Below are 15,791 nucleotides of genomic sequence, written 5' to 3'. Positions count from 1 at the left end.
ATTAAACTCGATTCCTTATGTTTTCACGCGCCGCTGCGGACGGGGTCCTAAATATTGCGTCTTCCCTTCTGTTTTCTTCCCCTGCGCACCCAACTCTCTCGCGTTCATTTGATACCCGTCCATCCGTGCTGATCCCTCGTCCTTCCCCCCTCTCTTCCCTCTCTCTACCTCTCCCTCCGTCGTGGAGAATGGCACTATCGTTATGCTACCTTTGCCACTCCAACCTGTGAAGTGTACATGGTCAAACACTCTTACTGGATATAATTTCCAGTCTGTCTTTGATAACCGTAATCCGGTCTGTTATGGTACTATCTTGGAATTCCCTTGCAACAAGCCTGTTATCACACTCCTCCTTCGGGCGAAACTTGGCTTTTTTTTGAGCCATGACAAGAAAACATTGCGAAACGATCTTTCCGCAACAAAAAAAAAAGAAAAGAAAAAGAAGCGCAAGCACGTGAATCTGGACTTTTGAACGCTATCCTGGCTGGTTTCTGATTTTTCCCCTTGCCCCCTCTAGACCAAATGGCGGAGGCTGGTGGTGTTCGTGGTGCATTGATTTTTCGTCGGCGATGTGGAATTCTTTCCCCCTTGTCTTGTCTGTTTGCTACTTTCTCATACGACCATTATTGAATCTGCTATTTTTCCAAGTTCTCGTCTTATCTCCCTGTCCCTTTGGCTTTCCGAGTGTCTAATTTCAACACCCCGTGTTCTACCTCTCAATACTGGTGATCTCTACTTGCCCGCTCCACCTTCCACAAGCCTACAACCGGGTTTGTGGAGAAATGGTGTCTTGCTTGCACTCACGTATCGGAAATGGCTATGCCCTGATTGTCTTGCTCTGGTTTGGGCTCTTAGCACAAAGTCCTTGCGACTAGTATCTTTGTATCTCTCTCTTGTATCTGGTATGGTGATGATGTCTGGACGATTGTTCTTTTTGCCGTGGTGCCATCACTGGAGATTAAGCTGTACGGGATTAATGCTACTGTTTATGATCTGATTGTTTATCTTGTAGTCTGAGTCAAGTAAGTAGGAACTATGTAGTCTAGATTTTACTATCCGTGGTTGAAACCTCGGATTAGCTCCTATCATGATAGACTTGCCTTCAGGGATACAAATAAACCTAGTACTTGAAAAGTATAAGCTTCTGTACGAATCTTCCTTTTCATCCTTTTCAATCCTTTCAGTTGTGCATTACTCTTATTTTTATGCTTATTGCCAAATCTATAGACGTACATCACATCCCTGCACGGCCCCTTTCTTGTCCACGCCACCTGGGGGCCCCATGGCAAAGCTTGGCCCGCCATTGTGGGTATATTCCCCTTTTGGGAGATTGGGCTGTTGGAATGACTAATGCTGCTGTTTGTAGGTAACTAAGTAAACTAACCTTAGTAAAGTAACTGGACGGTTGGTTACGTTCATGTCCATGTTTCGGTGTTAGATTCTATCGAGGTCTATTCGGTGAATGGGCAGTACTCGGCATATATCTTCATAGCTTTCAGTTCTGTACCTACTCAAGTAAGAAAACGAGCAGACTTTTGGTACCAACCAGGAGGTACACCCTTGGACAAGCATTGTCTAGAAACCCACTGATTTACTAGTGGAGACTTCGAAAAACAGCGGGTGTAAGGCTTTGTATTTCCTATATATAGGCAGGCCCATGTTGCGCATTCACTGTTCATTGTTCATTCAAAGGTATATCAAGAAAACAAAAAAGGAAACAGAAAAGTGGTATCGTATCGTAGTATCTTGGACGGCTAATAACACACTAGGAAAAGCAGCAAGAGCATCTTCTCTAGTCCTTGTTGGTTGGTGGGGAGGCCATTGCTGGGTGAACATGCGTCCCTACTGTACAGGGTCGAAGATAGGACAAAAAACAGAAACAGAGGTCTTCCGGGTATATATCAAGAGCTGCAAAGGTGCAGAGCAACGGGATGTACAAGCAAGGGAAAATCGAGATCGAGTCTTTACAGGGATGACGGTGTGCCGGCTATTTGCTTGGGATGATGGTCGTCTATATCTCCAGCTTGTGGAATGCCGACTTCGGATCGTGGGAGTAATGGAGATGAAGCCCCGTCTCGGGCACCAGCACCAACACTGGGGTGGTGCTCTTGACTACCCGCCCGCGGGTTCGTCCATCGAGAGAGATATTGCCGTCCGGTTCGCCATGCACCCACCAGCGTCCTTCTCGAGCCTGCGAGAAGATTGAATGTTGATCTGGGCTGCGGTGTAGGTGATTCATCTCGACCGTGAAGCATATCATCATCTTCTTGTATGGTGCCGTAACCGGGGACTCCTTGCGATATTGGCGAGGCAGTTACAGGGCCCCAGGTACCGCGCCACCGGCGTGTTGTACCCATTAATCCTGCCAATGGAGCAGATGAGCGTCGTTGCCCGCCTTGTATTGACAGATTAGGCCGACGAGGTCCCCACGGGCGGTGATGCGGTATCGGGCCGATGGTCGAGTGTCGTGAGAGACCGCGTATAGAACTATTCAGGGCTGCACTGCCGCTGGAGCTTCGAGGCCGGTCAATAGAAGAGCGCCATTTGGGACCTGCAGTGTCATAATCCGAATCATCGAGTTCAGCCCAAATGGATGCGGCGTTGAGATCTGCAGCTTCGTGCCGATCCATAGGTGGTATGAGCGGGAGACTGGGCGCCCGGGCCCGTTGGTAGGATGAAAGGTGTCGTGGGCGAGAGGTCCCATGGAGTAAAGGCTCTCGTTCTCCAATATGTGATTCCTCGTCCTCCAGACGATCCAGCAGCCCGGATGAAAAAGTGTCATGTTCCTCAACAACTGCCATGCCTGGGCCGATGCCAGTTTGCGTCGGCCCGGCGACCGTGATAGCGGCATTGCTGTCAACATCTTCCAGCCGCCATGATAGGCACAGCACACCTCCAAGAAGAATGACCGTACCCAATGCGATCAGGCCGGCATGGAAACCGGCCAGTTGAGACGCCTGCCGGAAGTAGATCAGGCCATCGAGAATAGCGATAATGTTGTAGATGCAAAACACAAAAGGGTATAGCACACTAGTACTGCAGAGCTTCAAACCTCGATGCAAGTAGAAGAGTTGTGTAAGAGCCAGGGCGATCATCCCCAGTAGGATCACCCACGACTGCCAGCGGTTGAACTGGTTCACACGGTCGACCACGGTGCGAACCAGCAGCTCCACTGCAGACTTGGCCAGCAGCAGCGAATGGGCCGACAAAATTCCACTGACAGCACCATAGCACATACCCCGGAAGAGCTTCACCCGGCCCTGAACACGTTGTACATGCGGTGTGATTATCCCCGACGCCGTAGGTTTCGCCCGCGACCCCGGTATGCAGTATCTCGACAATTTCGAACCAACAAGAATAAGTCCTACAACGACCAAGGTCATGCCCATCCATATGAGGAAAGGACGTCGCATGAGAAGCTTTAACAACTGATTCAAGGTATGCGCCGGTTCCCCGATGGCGCCAAAGGTTGCAATCAATATGGCGCCAATGCAGACGAGAGCGGTACCGGCAAACGAATAGCGGGTGAAGGGCTCGCCGAGGATAAGAGTCGCAAAGATCGTGTTGAAAACTAGGCCGGACTGTTTTTCACACATTCTGGCTGTTAGCCAACCTGGATTCCTTGGGAAAATGGCAACCACTAAAGGCGATGACGATGACTGACCGCTTGAAGTGTAGAGAGAACTGGTAGTGGCAACGTGGTGATCTGGATCGTGCTTCCTACAATATTGGAGATCACAAACATGCCCATGCCCAACTGCCATCGCCGGCGCTTGTAGGGAGGTCGGCGGCCCTCATAAGGCGGTTTCTCATCTTCGAGAAGGTGGGACTTGCGCTGGAGTGTCAATCCGATGGCTTGTAGGCTGGTCGAGACGAGGCCCACGATCACTCCGACCTAAATGTATAAGAAATCAGCTAGCTAATCCTGCATAGCTTCGGTATATGCGTGCTCACCGCGATACTGCCCTGCGGCGACAAATCCCCGAGGTTGCCCATCGTCGTTTGTATCGTATGTCGGCCGCGGAACGGGGGTTCGCGTAGGAGCGCAAGAGCTGGGCCACTACCGAAGTGCAGATGCCATGATGTGAGGAGCGAGGACTCGAAGGGAGCGTTCGGGAAAGACGAGCGCCACAAGAAAAAGGAAAGGGTTGCAGGGCGAGAACACAAGGGACAAGGAGACCAGGAGAGAGTGCGGAGGCCTCTGGATGCGGATGGGACGCCAAGGCAAAAGCAGCTGGAGAGAAGCAGCGGCTCCCGAGCTTAGTTGGACACAACTCCCTTCCACCTCCCCACGTCATTCAACATTCCCCAAACTCCATCCACCAGACCACCCACCACGTCTCTTCCTCCTCATCTTCCTCTGAAACATCGCCATCATGTCGCAAAGTCATGCCCTCTCCGATGATCAGGTAAACTCGTCCTCCCGCCCCATTGAAACCCAACCCTGTACAACCCCCCTCTGCAGTCGACCCCCGGTGACTGACCATGTCCGATGCGAGTAGGTCGCGGGCGAGCTCCGCAAGATGACCGCGTTCATCCGGCAGGAGGCCCTCGAGAAAGCCCGTGAGATCCAGCTCAAGGCCGACGAGGAGTTCGCGATCGAGAAGTCCAAGCTTGTCCGCCAAGAGACTGCCGCCATCGACACCCTCTACGAGAAGAAGTTCAAGCAGGCCGCCATGTCCCAGCAGATCACCCGCTCGACTCTCGCCAACCGGACTCGTCTCCGTGTGCTCGGCGGTCGTCAAGAGCTCTTGGATGAGCTCTTCGAGAAAGCTCGGAAGAAGGTCTCGACCGTGGCTGCGGATGATAATAAGAAGTATCAGACCATGTTGGAGGGTCTGATCCTCGAGGGCTTTTACTACCTGAACGAGGAGAAGGTTGAGATTCGTGCGCGGAAGAAGGATGTCGATGCCGCGAAGAAGGCTATTGAGGAGGCCGCGAAGGAGTTCAAGAAGAACGTCGGCAAGGAGGTGACCGCGACTGTGGACGAGTCCGAGCCGCTGCCCGAGGGATCGTAAGTTGCTGCCATCTTCCCCTGAGTATTTTCGAGCTTTGGTACTAACAAGACTGCTTCTACAGTGCCGGTGGTGTGGTCATTGTTGGCGGCAAGGGCAAGATCGAGATCAACAACACCTTCGAGGAGCGTCTACGCCTCCTGGAGATTGACGCTCTCCCCGCCGTGCGAGAGACGTTGTTCGGCAAGAACGTCAACCGGCGCTTCTATGACTAGACAATATCTGCTCTGGGTTATTTCTGTATTTCTCCGCTGGTTACTTTGCCCCAAGTCCTGTCGGGTGTTTTCGTGTTTTATAGTTCGGGCTTCTAGCTATGCCTCATTTTGACCGTCTCCACATGCCCATAGAGAGGAGGGGGGCTTCCGTGTTCCTTTTCTTATTTTTTTTGCACATCCCATGTCTGACCTAGCATATGGTCTGTCTTTCCTGAGCGTTTGTCTAATTTTTCATCTACGATTTGCAGAAAGGTTCGGAAACAATGCATGTAAAAATGCCTCGCTCAATTGATACTCATCAATGCCGTCACGGTCGTAAATTATGTATACATATCACTAATACGGGAGACCCGCACCCACTCAACAGACTAAAATTGCTAATCATGTCGTCGAATGGGCATTGCCATGCCACCGGCACTTTCGGTATCTGCAGTATCGGTTGCTCCATCGGTGGTGTCTGTCGCAGTGTTCCCTCTCATGAACATATCTTTGAGGTTGTGATTTGTTTCCCTCCTGAAGTTTTTAAACAATGTCTTCTTGGGAGGAGCCTTGGAGCGAACCGAGTAAATCATCCGATAGTGCAGTGTCTCTAGTGCGTCCTTTGCCAGCATGCGCTGGAGATGGGATGCGCCGGTATCTTCAATGGAGGTGAAGATTTTCTTGATCTGCGCAGCCAGCTGGTCGATCGCTTTATTGAACTTTACCTCCGTGTCTGCCTGCCGATACTTTAAGTCGAAGAGGGCCGAGTTGATGCACACCTCGAGTTGCAAGGCGATAGCAATTAAATCACCGTAGTCGTAGTCGCTATTACCTCGGTGTTTCTTTACTTGGAATCGTTCGTCACGCACCAAGAGATCAGTGATACGCCGCAGACCAAGTACCACCTCTGGGGGCTCGGTTAAGGGGCTTGGGTCCTGCAGTAGAAATGAAACGGCGAGTCGATATCGGAGCAAGGACACCCATGTTGACGTTGGGAGAATTTGTTGTAATAGCCGGCTCTGAAACTGCGGATCTTTGATCGTTTCAAAAACGCTGGTGCAAATTTGATATTCCTGTCAGAGTCAGCGCCTGCTCATTGACCCCCAGAACACATTGACCAAAACATACAATTCTCTGCCTCGGCCCGAATTCCAGAAGGGAAGTCAACGTTCCCTGAAGTTCAGCACGTATGGCGCAGTCTGTAGTTAATGCTGTATCCAGCGACATTCGAAGTAGAATCTGAATCGCGTGCACCTGGGTATCATCGTCAAACCTGGAGAGATGTCAGCCTTCTCGGATTGGGATTATCTGTAAAGGGTTAGGACTAACAGCTCCGCTGCCGCGGTGTCTCGAATCAGATTTAAGACGGAAACCAAGGCCGGTCGCTCTCTAGTAGGTGGTGCGTGTAACGATGCTGCAAAGAGCAGTTAGAAAAGTTCAGAGAGTACTCGAGCGAAGAACTCACGTTCAGGAGGATCTGCGATAACTGGTTCACATAGAATCAACGCGTGTGGCCTAGCCCCCAGTTGACGGAAGAGTCCGTCTATAGTATCTTGGCGCATCAATGATCCCGTTTGCTCTTTAGGTGTTTGCTATGTATATACTCAGCGAGAGTGTCGTAGTGGAGGAGGTCTTTGAACCTTACCGTGAAAATCCGACAATAAGCCTTCCTCAACTCTTCTCGAGGTTCAAGGGGAACTTTATGACAAAGTTTTAGTGCGAAGAAGAGCAAATCCATGGAAGAAGATCAACATACTAGACCGGATGATCCACAAGAGGAAATCATCTGGCAAACGCTGCATTGACGCAGCGTACTCTAAAATACCGGACTGGAGGAGCCGGGCGCGAGAGTCAGGTTCTACCAAAAATAATCAGTGAATGTCTCATAAGCCTGCTGGGCGTGGTGCGAACAACCTCTCAGTCCTGCCAGAGGCGATTCTGGTGGGAACAATTCAATAGGAAAGTTTGGCGTGGCAGGTGGCAACTGGCTCTGATCGAAGAACCGCCAGTTACGACTTTGTTCGAGGGCCTCGGTTCTTCGAACGGCGTCCATGAGACGTTGGAGACCCGGCCCTTCATCGGAATCGCCGCCCAGAGCGGATGCCAACACGCCCTCGTTCAGTCCTTTCTTTGATCCCCCAGCACCATCTTGGACTCCATTTTGTTGTAATCGTGCCCTAGCCTTGGCGACGTTGGCTTCTATCTCATCATCATCTACCGCATCATGCACGAGAGAATCGAGGTTGAACCTGTACTTCTTTGGCGCAGAGAGCTGAGCAAGTAAGGCTTTGTTCGGTTGATATGGGTTTGGCGGGGGCGGGGCATCATTCTTGGGTTTGTTCATCGGGGCAAAGAGGACATCTGGATCTTCCAAAGAGGATATTGAGTCTGTATCATCCCCGTCGGAACTGATAACCACCTCTTTACCATCTTTGAGGATGCGTTGCGATGGATTGAAGCTGCTATTCAGTGACGAGGGCAGCGGGGTTGATCCAGTGAAGCTCTGATCTGGCGCAGATTGTTCCGGTCTCTTATCGGTGGTTGGTCGTGATTGCGATATATCAAGCTGAGCTGCTGTAGGGCTATCTTCCTCTATCTGCGCATTGTCATCCTGGGTGAGGTCTATCGTTATTGAAGATCGCGGGGCCTCTGAGGGTGGAGATGAAGCCGGCGCTTCATCCAAATTTTGAGCCTTGGTGCGGGTAGGTTGCGAAGGTATACTTGGATCAGGTACCCGGATGAAAAAGTCTCGGAGGGTGCGCATCGTGAGCGTTGTGATGTGCGCTGAACTGAGGTCAAAGAAGTGTCCCGCTATCGAGTCCGCGTCGCGTCGGCAGAGGCGCGGGATCACGTGATCAATTATTTCCCGATTGGGTAATTGGAGGTAGACCCCGTTTCTTCCTCGAGTTCCTTTGTCTGTACATGTTCAAAGGCCGAATCGGTGTCTTCTCGTTCTTTGCATTGAGATGATAGCTATTCATATTGATGATTGTAGAGACTGTTTACATCCCTCTCCACTCGGCTCATTTGATACGAGGCTAACGAACTCTCTGACCAGCCACTGTCGCAATGGCGCGGATCAGTGATGATCCCAACCTCGCGTTTGATCTACATGGTTTTACCAACCGCTGTCCACGCCAAGAGAGGAATGCTTGGCCTGTCAGGAGACACTAAACGCAACACTGGGAGTCAGGGGTCACGGAGTGTTTAACTTGTTAAGCGCAGTCCCATCAGTCTCAGACGCAGCCCGCAGATCCGATTTAGGTTTACGAATCTGGCTGGCAGTGCATCGTCCATCTCCACCGTGGTTCGTCGTCGATCGCGCGGGCTGACGACGCGCTGTCATGTTTTGATTGTGTCAGGCTGGATACCTGCTGCATTATGGATATATATTGTTCTGGGCGGTCTCCTGCAATCTCTCATACCCAAGCGACAGCGGACCCGCCATGGACGTTCGGTTCAAGGTGTCATAACCTCGCAGGAGATGGGACTAGGCAGCATTGACCGAAGACTGCACAGAAAAGCCAAAGAAGGTCTGGAGCCATCGGCAATTCCACTATGATCGTCCACGGGGTCCCGCCCAGAAGGGCCACTGGACGTATAGTGCGCTCTCCTGAAAGCCAAGAGTCTATCTTACCGCGGGCATCCGCGAAGAATGGAAAAAAAGGGGGTGGACAGATGATGCCAACAGTAATTGAGAAAGTGCTAGGCAAAAGGTCCTCTTTCGAAGGGCTTCATGGTGCTGCACGAGTTAGCCTGAGCAGTTAATCAATTTCTCTCCTGCGAGGCCTCTGGAGGAACGGAGTCCGCAGTGTATGGATTCTCGAATCATTTGAAGGATTTCAATCATCCGTGGAACCGACTGGAGCCCCCAGAAGCTGACTAAACGCCTGGGTGGAGACCGGACGCCCGTGCCGTGTCGCTGGTGGTTTCAGGCTCGATGCTCCGACCCCGAGATGGTTTTATTCCCTTTGGTTACAAACTTACAGTAATATACTACACTGCAACTTGGTAGTGCACCAAGCCACTAGTTCGCTATATACGCTGTGATCGGTCGCGAAAATCTCCGTCCTTACTCCGTACTCCGTCTCCACCGGACGGAGAAGATGATATTGAATACAGTAGTACGGAGTTAGAGCACTATAAAGGTACTATAGCCAGGTGGCCTCTGCGCCAGGAACTGAGGTCATCGTCAGCCCCCACGGAGACCGGCATCTTGAGGGGCCGTTTACACTAATTCGAGGACCCAGCATAAGGAGGAGTGCACTCGTTGTGCATGATTAATGCACCGAATCGAGTCTTTGCACTCCGAAGCCTTCTTAATTAGGTCTGAATGTAGCATGTGGAAGAGCCTTCTAGTGCCTTGGCTGTCTGTCTCTTTAGCTCCGCATAGTTCGGACATTATTGGAAATTGAACAAGCCACCTTTGATCAAAATGCATTGGAGGATTAGGCTATACGGTAGAACGATATCGGAGACATAACTCGAGGCATGGGGTATTATTATTGTATGGAAATCCAGTATGTTCATAGTCAATGTGTGGGGTATCGTGATATAGAATGAATTCCTTCATACTGGCGCCTATCCAATACAAAGAAAGGCTGTGTCGCTGCAGCACGAGGCCATGAGGGCTGGGGCCATAACTATTCCTGGAATAGACCTCGATAGTTCCCTCCAACGGCCGTACTCCAGAGTTGGTCAGAACTTAGGACATATCGAGTATAATGTTCCGACCGGGCGATGAACCATCAGCATGAATCAGAATCCATCAGAATTTATCATCAGTGCCAAAGGACCTGATTGCCACCATCAGAAATTTAGGTGAACCAAACAATGGGTTGGAAAGGGCGAGATGAGGCTGGGATGTATCGTGGTTTCAATACCGGACGTAAGATTTCTGTCCGAGCTGATGTACGAAGTATTCTTCGTATCTGTGTTGCTGCATTAGTCTGAAGTATGAGAGTAGTGAGCGGGATTGAGCCATCATGGAGGGTTGAAATGCATGATAGAAAGGTAGACTAATTTTCTCTCTAGAAATTGTCAAAATTAGAAGCCTCTCAAGATCAAAGCGTAAATAAACGACACGAAATTCTCTTCATCTACACTGCCAAGTAAACCCGCTGACCAAGCCGGCATGTAAGCAATCCAGTAAAGTCCACATAAGCAGGGCCGTACATCCGTGACCCGTAATTACGGACCTCCCTCCCGAGTCAATAGTCCCGTCCCCAAAGCTGTCCTCTCCAAGCGCATCTCATCTCTTCACCCTCGAAAAAAAAATACCCTTTGACTTACCTTCTCTTACCCCTTCCATCCGTTCTTCTCTTCCTTCCCCTCCCACCTTCCTCTCCCCCCCCAATCTTGCATGGCCCCTCGTGGGTGATACCGTGTCCTCGATTAACTCACCTCCCTCTCCCGGATAATACGACCCTTGTCTCCCCTCCGACCGTCAATACTGGGTCTCCCTCGATCCCGTCGTCATCCGCGCGCGCCGGCCTCGTCGCTGAGAATCGCAACTTCGAGTTTCCGCGCCTGATGAAACTGCGCTTAGTGATCTGTTCAAGTCCCCTGTGATCCCCGAATCATCACTTTTAAATCGCCACGCAAGGCGAATTCGGCTTGGACAACCTGGATGCTTGGTCGCCCTTATTTGCAACAGGTCCTCATTTCAGTTTTATGCCCTACTGGGCGCAACAGTAGCCTAGATGGCTTCCGTGCAATTTTCCGGAGACGATAATAATGAGGGTGGTCATGAGAACAACGAAGTTCAGGCGGTTAGCAGCAACATCTCCAAACCGACCAAACGCCAAAGATGGGCCACCACGCGCCATGCGGGCTCCGGTGGCGTGCGGAAACGTGTCTCCATCATCGATCGGTTTCACAAGCGCTCGGAAATGAGGGATGAGAAGCGCAGGTCTGCAACTCCGAGCACTCCGGCCGACACCGCGTCCACCAACGGCGACAGCCAGGCTTCGGGTATCAATCGAACGATCTATTTCAACATTCCAATCCCGGAAACCGAACGAGACGAGGATGGTCACCTTCTTCATACTTATCCTCGAAACAAGATTCGTACCGCCAAGTATACAGCGTTGACATTCGTCCCCAAGAACATTTGGCTACAGTTTCACAACATTGCGAACATTTACTTCTTGTTCGTCATTATTCTTAATGTATGCGCCACTCCCGAGACCTTGGTGGAGACCAGGAAGCGACCAGAATAACGAGACTTGAATTGAGCTCTTTCTAACCTCTCATCTCTCTCTTTAGTTTTTCTCGATTTTCGGTGCCAACAACCCCGGTTTGAACGCCGTTCCCCTGATCGTCATTATCGTTGTGACCGCAATCAAGGACGCTATCGAAGATTGGGGCCGAACTGTATCGGATAACCAAGTAAACAATTCCCCGGTTTATCGCCTTGTCGAATGGAATAATGTGAATTCGACCGAAGATAATATCTCATTATGGCGTCGGTTCAAGAAAGCGTGCACGCGGGGCGCCATTTCCACATACCACTGGGGCAAGAATGTTTTCACCAAGAAGAAGGACCAGGAGGGCGATCTCGACGACGGAGAACGACGTGACTCTTTCCTCACGACAGCGACCCCGCGGGCTTCGGTATATTCGCACCGCGACTCTCTTGCCGTCGATGCTGCTATTCCGATGACCGAGGTTCCTTCGCCTCAAGCTGAAGTCCGAGAAGACTGGCCTATCCAGAGCGTTCCCGAGAACAAGTACCTTTCCCCGAACAGCGCTCTTCGAGAAAGTGTCATGTCGCCCACTTCGCTTGACAAGAAAACCGGAAGCGTGTTAGACAAGACGAAGCAGACACCCGGAACCGCTCGATTCAAGCGGGACTATTGGAAGAGTATCCAGGTCGGTGACTTTGTCCGTCTCTACAACGAAGACCCAATTCCGGCCGATGTCGTGATTTTGTCCACCTCTGACCCCGATGGCGCCTGTTACGTTGAGACGAAGGGTCTGGACGGCGAGACCAACTTGAAGGTCCGTCAGGCGCTTCACTGCGGTCGCCAAGTTCGACATGCTCGCGACTGTGAGAAGGCTGAATTCACGATCGAAAGCGAAGCTCCTCACCCTAACCTGTATGCTTACAACGGTGCAATCCGTTGGGAACAGCGCGACCCGAACTTCCCGGATGCTCCCCGCAAGGAGATGGTCGAGCCCGTGACAATTAACAACATGCTGCTTCGTGGCTGTTCCCTGCGCAGTACCGAGTGGGTTCTTGGTGTCGTCGTCTTCACTGGTGGTGAGAGTAAGATTATGCTCAACTCTGGTGCAACTCCCGCCAAGCGCGCTCGCCTGGCCAAGGACTTGAACTGGAACGTCATCTACAACTTCATCATCCTGTTCATCATGTGCCTTGTTGCAGGTATCGTGAACGGTGTCGCATGGGGTTCTTCAGATAAATCATTGAACTTCTTCGACTATGGGTCTTACGGTGGCACGCCCCCCGTGACGGGTATTGTCACCTTCTGGACAGCTCTGATTCTGTTCCAGAACTTGGTTCCAATTTCACTCTACATCTCCCTGGAAATTGTCCGCACTATTCAGGCCGTCTTTATCCACAGCGATCTTTACATGTACTACGAAAAGCTTGGACTCTACTGTGTGCCCAAGTCGTGGAACATTTCAGATGACGTGGGACAGGTCGAGTACATCTTCTCTGACAAGACCGGTACTCTTACGCAGAACGTTATGGAATTCAAGAAAGCCACCATCAATGGCGTGGCCTACGGCGAGGCATACACCGAAGCTCAAATTGGCATGAGACGCCGTGAAGGCGCTAATGCTGATGAAGAAGCTGCCGTGGCTCGTGCACAGATTGCAGCGGATGGGAAAAAGATGCTGGAAATGCTGCGTCGTATCCATGACAACCCTTATCTGAAAGATGAGAACTTGACTTTCATTGCTCCCAATTTTGTCGCGGACGTCGAAGGGCAATCCGGTCAAACCCAAAAAGCAGCTGTGGAACATTTCATGCTCGCCCTGGCTCTGTGCCACTCTGTTATCACCGAACACACTCCGGGTGACCCTCCTCAGATTGAGTTCAAGGCGCAATCGCCCGATGAAGCTGCGTTGGTTAGCACTGCCCGTGACTGTGGCTTTACCGTCCTTGGTCGTGCCGGTGATGATCTTTTGTTGAACGTCATGGGCGAGGAACGCACTTATACTGTCTTGAACACCCTTGAATTCAACTCCTCGCGAAAGCGTATGAGTGCCATTATTCGCATGCCGGATGGCACTATCCGTCTCTTCTGCAAGGGTGCCGACAGTATCATCTACTCGCGCCTGGCCCGTGGCAAGCAGCAGGAGCTCCGACGCCAGACTGCCGAGCACCTCGAGGAATTCGCCAAAGAAGGACTACGAACTCTGTGCGTTGCTGACCGTCTTCTTAGCGAAGAGGAATACCAAACTTGGAACCGTGAACATGACATTGCCGCTGCTGCAATCACGGAGCGCGAAGAGAAAATGGAAGAGGTTGCAAGCAAGATTGAGCAGGAGTTGATGCTCATTGGTGGAACTGCCATTGAGGATCGTCTGCAAGATGGCGTGCCAGACACCATTCAACTGCTCGCAGATGCTGGTATCAAGCTGTGGGTTCTGACTGGCGACAAGGTCGAGACTGCAATCAACATTGGTTTCTCGTGCAATCTGCTCAACAACAATATGGATCTGATCGTCCTCAACGTCCCCGAGGGTCAGCATGAGCAAGCGGCTAAAGAGCTTGACAAGAATCTTCAAACTTTCGGCTTGACTGGTTCCGACGAAGAGCTTATCGCTGCTCGTGAGGATCACACCCCGCCGGAGCCCACCCACGCCGTTATTGTCGATGGTGAAACACTCAAGATGATGCTTGACGACGAGCTCAAGCAGAAGTTCCTCCTGCTTTGCAAGCAATGCAAGGCTGTTCTTTGCTGCCGTGTTAGTCCTTCCCAGAAGGCCGCCGTTGTGAACATGGTCCGCCACGGTCTGAACATCATGGGCCTGGCCATCGGTGATGGTGCCAACGACGTCGCCATGATCCAAGAGGCCGATGTTGGTGTCGGTATCGCCGGTGAGGAGGGTCGGCAAGCTGTCATGTCCTCGGACTATGCTATTGGACAGTTCCGCTTCCTCCAGCGCTTGCTCCTTGTTCACGGAAGATGGTCCTATCGTCGTTTAGGAGAGTGTACTGCCAACTTCTTCTACAAGAACTTGGTCTGGACCTTCGCTCTCTTCTGGTACTGTTGCTTCAACAACTTCGACGGCTCCTATCTCTTCGACTACACCTATATTGTCCTGGTCAACTTGGCCTTCACTTCGCTGCCGGTTATTTTCATGGGTATCTTTGACCAAGACGTCGACGACCGGGTCTCTCTTGCCGTGCCTCAACTGTATATGCGCGGTATTGAGCGCAAGGAGTGGTCACAGTTCAAGTTTTGGTTCGTTCCCTCTAATCCTTCTCTTATAAGTTTCTTTCGCTAACGAGAATTTCCAGGATGTACATGTTCGATGGCTTGTATCAGTCCGTGATCTGTTTCTTCATGCCCTATATGCTATACCAGGCAGCCAACTTTGCTACTGAGAATGGCCGAGACATTGCTGATCGAACCCGTATGGGTGTCCTGGTCGCCACTTGCGCCGTCATCGCCAGCAACGTCTACATCATGATGAATACTTACCGCTGGGACTGGTTCACCTGCCTGATCAATGCGATCAGCTCGCTCCTGATCTTCTTCTGGACTGGAATTTACTCGTCCTTCACAGCAGCTGGTCAGTTCTACGACGCGGCTGCTGAGGTCTATGGTGCTCTCACCTTCTGGATTGTGCTACTTGTGACCATCATGATTGCCTTGCTTCCCCGCTTCATGTACAACGCGATCCAGAAGGTGTTCTTCCCCCGGGATGTGGATATCATTCGTGAGCAGGTTACTCTCGGCAAGTTCAAGCACCTGGAACAGTTCGAAGATTACGTTCCTCCAAATGTGGGTGCCGCCGCGATCGTTGGCTCTGGTGATGCGTCCGCGACCTCCTCGGAGCTTGCTAAGCCGATTCAAACAACAGTGAAGCAGGACCAACCCGATCCCGAGGGAGCTCAACGCTACTACACACCCTCCCAGCACACCAACGGCCACAACCCTCGCAGCCAAAATGGTAGCAACGGCACCAACTACACGGAGAGCTTGGATCAATGTCCACGACCTCAGTCGGTAGACTATGTCCGTCGTTCCCACGACCGAACGAGGCACTCCTTTGAACGGATTCGGCACAGCTTTGAGCAGAGCAACGATTTCACCTCGGCAGCTCGGCTTCAACGGATGGAATCAAGCCATACGCAGGGTTCCAACCAAGATCCGTTCCGCTCTCCAGGCGAGCCCCCTGCACATATGATTTGAGGGTTTCCCCCAATGGCCTTGCATAAACTTAGCGTTGACGACCCGTCATTGACGACTTTCTCTCTCCCCTTTTCACTGGGCTAGTGCCACCTGCCCTGTGGATCTCTTTTTTTATTGCCCTCTACCCTTCCCATCTTCATGAGCAATATGTTGCGGTGTTTTTTTTTGTTGACTTGTCTCTTTTCTTT

At 51.4% G+C, this 15,791-nt stretch overlaps 4 protein-coding genes across 4 annotated transcripts; 2 read left to right on the top strand and 2 right to left on the bottom strand.

Annotated features, from left to right (window-relative positions):
• Positions 1-1,964: 1,964 nt before the first annotated feature.
• N7496_007693 (uncharacterized protein) lies at positions 1,965-3,996 on the bottom strand (the record flags this gene model as incomplete). Its single annotated transcript, XM_056700612.1, has 3 exons — positions 1,965-3,581; positions 3,665-3,895; positions 3,955-3,996. The coding sequence occupies 3 exons, from the start codon at positions 3,994-3,996 to the stop codon at positions 1,965-1,967; spliced, it is 1,890 nt and encodes a 629-aa protein (XP_056552675.1).
• Positions 3,997-4,376: 380 nt separating this feature from the next.
• On the top strand, positions 4,377-5,230 carry N7496_007692 (H(+)-transporting V1 sector ATPase subunit E; the record flags this gene model as incomplete). Its single annotated transcript, XM_056700611.1, has 3 exons — positions 4,377-4,409; positions 4,503-5,014; positions 5,080-5,230. The coding sequence occupies 3 exons, from the start codon at positions 4,377-4,379 to the stop codon at positions 5,228-5,230; spliced, it is 696 nt and encodes a 231-aa protein (XP_056552674.1).
• A 377-nt stretch (positions 5,231-5,607) lies between these two features.
• Positions 5,608-7,973, bottom strand: N7496_007691 (uncharacterized protein; the record flags this gene model as incomplete). The annotated part of the gene is made up of 7 exons (XM_056700610.1): positions 5,608-6,282; positions 6,338-6,482; positions 6,539-6,623; positions 6,675-6,801; positions 6,855-6,907; positions 6,966-7,067; positions 7,124-7,973. 7 exons carry the CDS (start codon positions 7,971-7,973, stop codon positions 5,608-5,610), a joined length of 2,037 nt encoding a protein of 678 aa, XP_056552673.1.
• A 2,938-nt stretch (positions 7,974-10,911) lies between these two features.
• On the top strand, positions 10,912-15,603 carry N7496_007690 (Phospholipid-transporting ATPase DNF1; the record flags this gene model as incomplete). The annotated part of the gene is made up of 3 exons (XM_056700609.1): positions 10,912-11,379; positions 11,477-14,649; positions 14,706-15,603. 3 exons carry the CDS (start codon positions 10,912-10,914, stop codon positions 15,601-15,603), a joined length of 4,539 nt encoding a protein of 1,512 aa, XP_056552672.1.
• Positions 15,604-15,791: the final 188 nt, after the last annotated feature.

This window comes from Penicillium cataractarum (genome assembly GCF_028827025.1).
Source record: "Penicillium cataractarum strain IBT 29864 chromosome Unknown utg000007l, whole genome shotgun sequence".
Lineage (NCBI taxonomy): Eukaryota > Fungi > Ascomycota > Eurotiomycetes > Eurotiales > Aspergillaceae > Penicillium > Penicillium cataractarum.
Note: the sequence above shows the minus strand (reverse complement) of the source record. Positions and strands in the feature narration are given on the sequence as shown.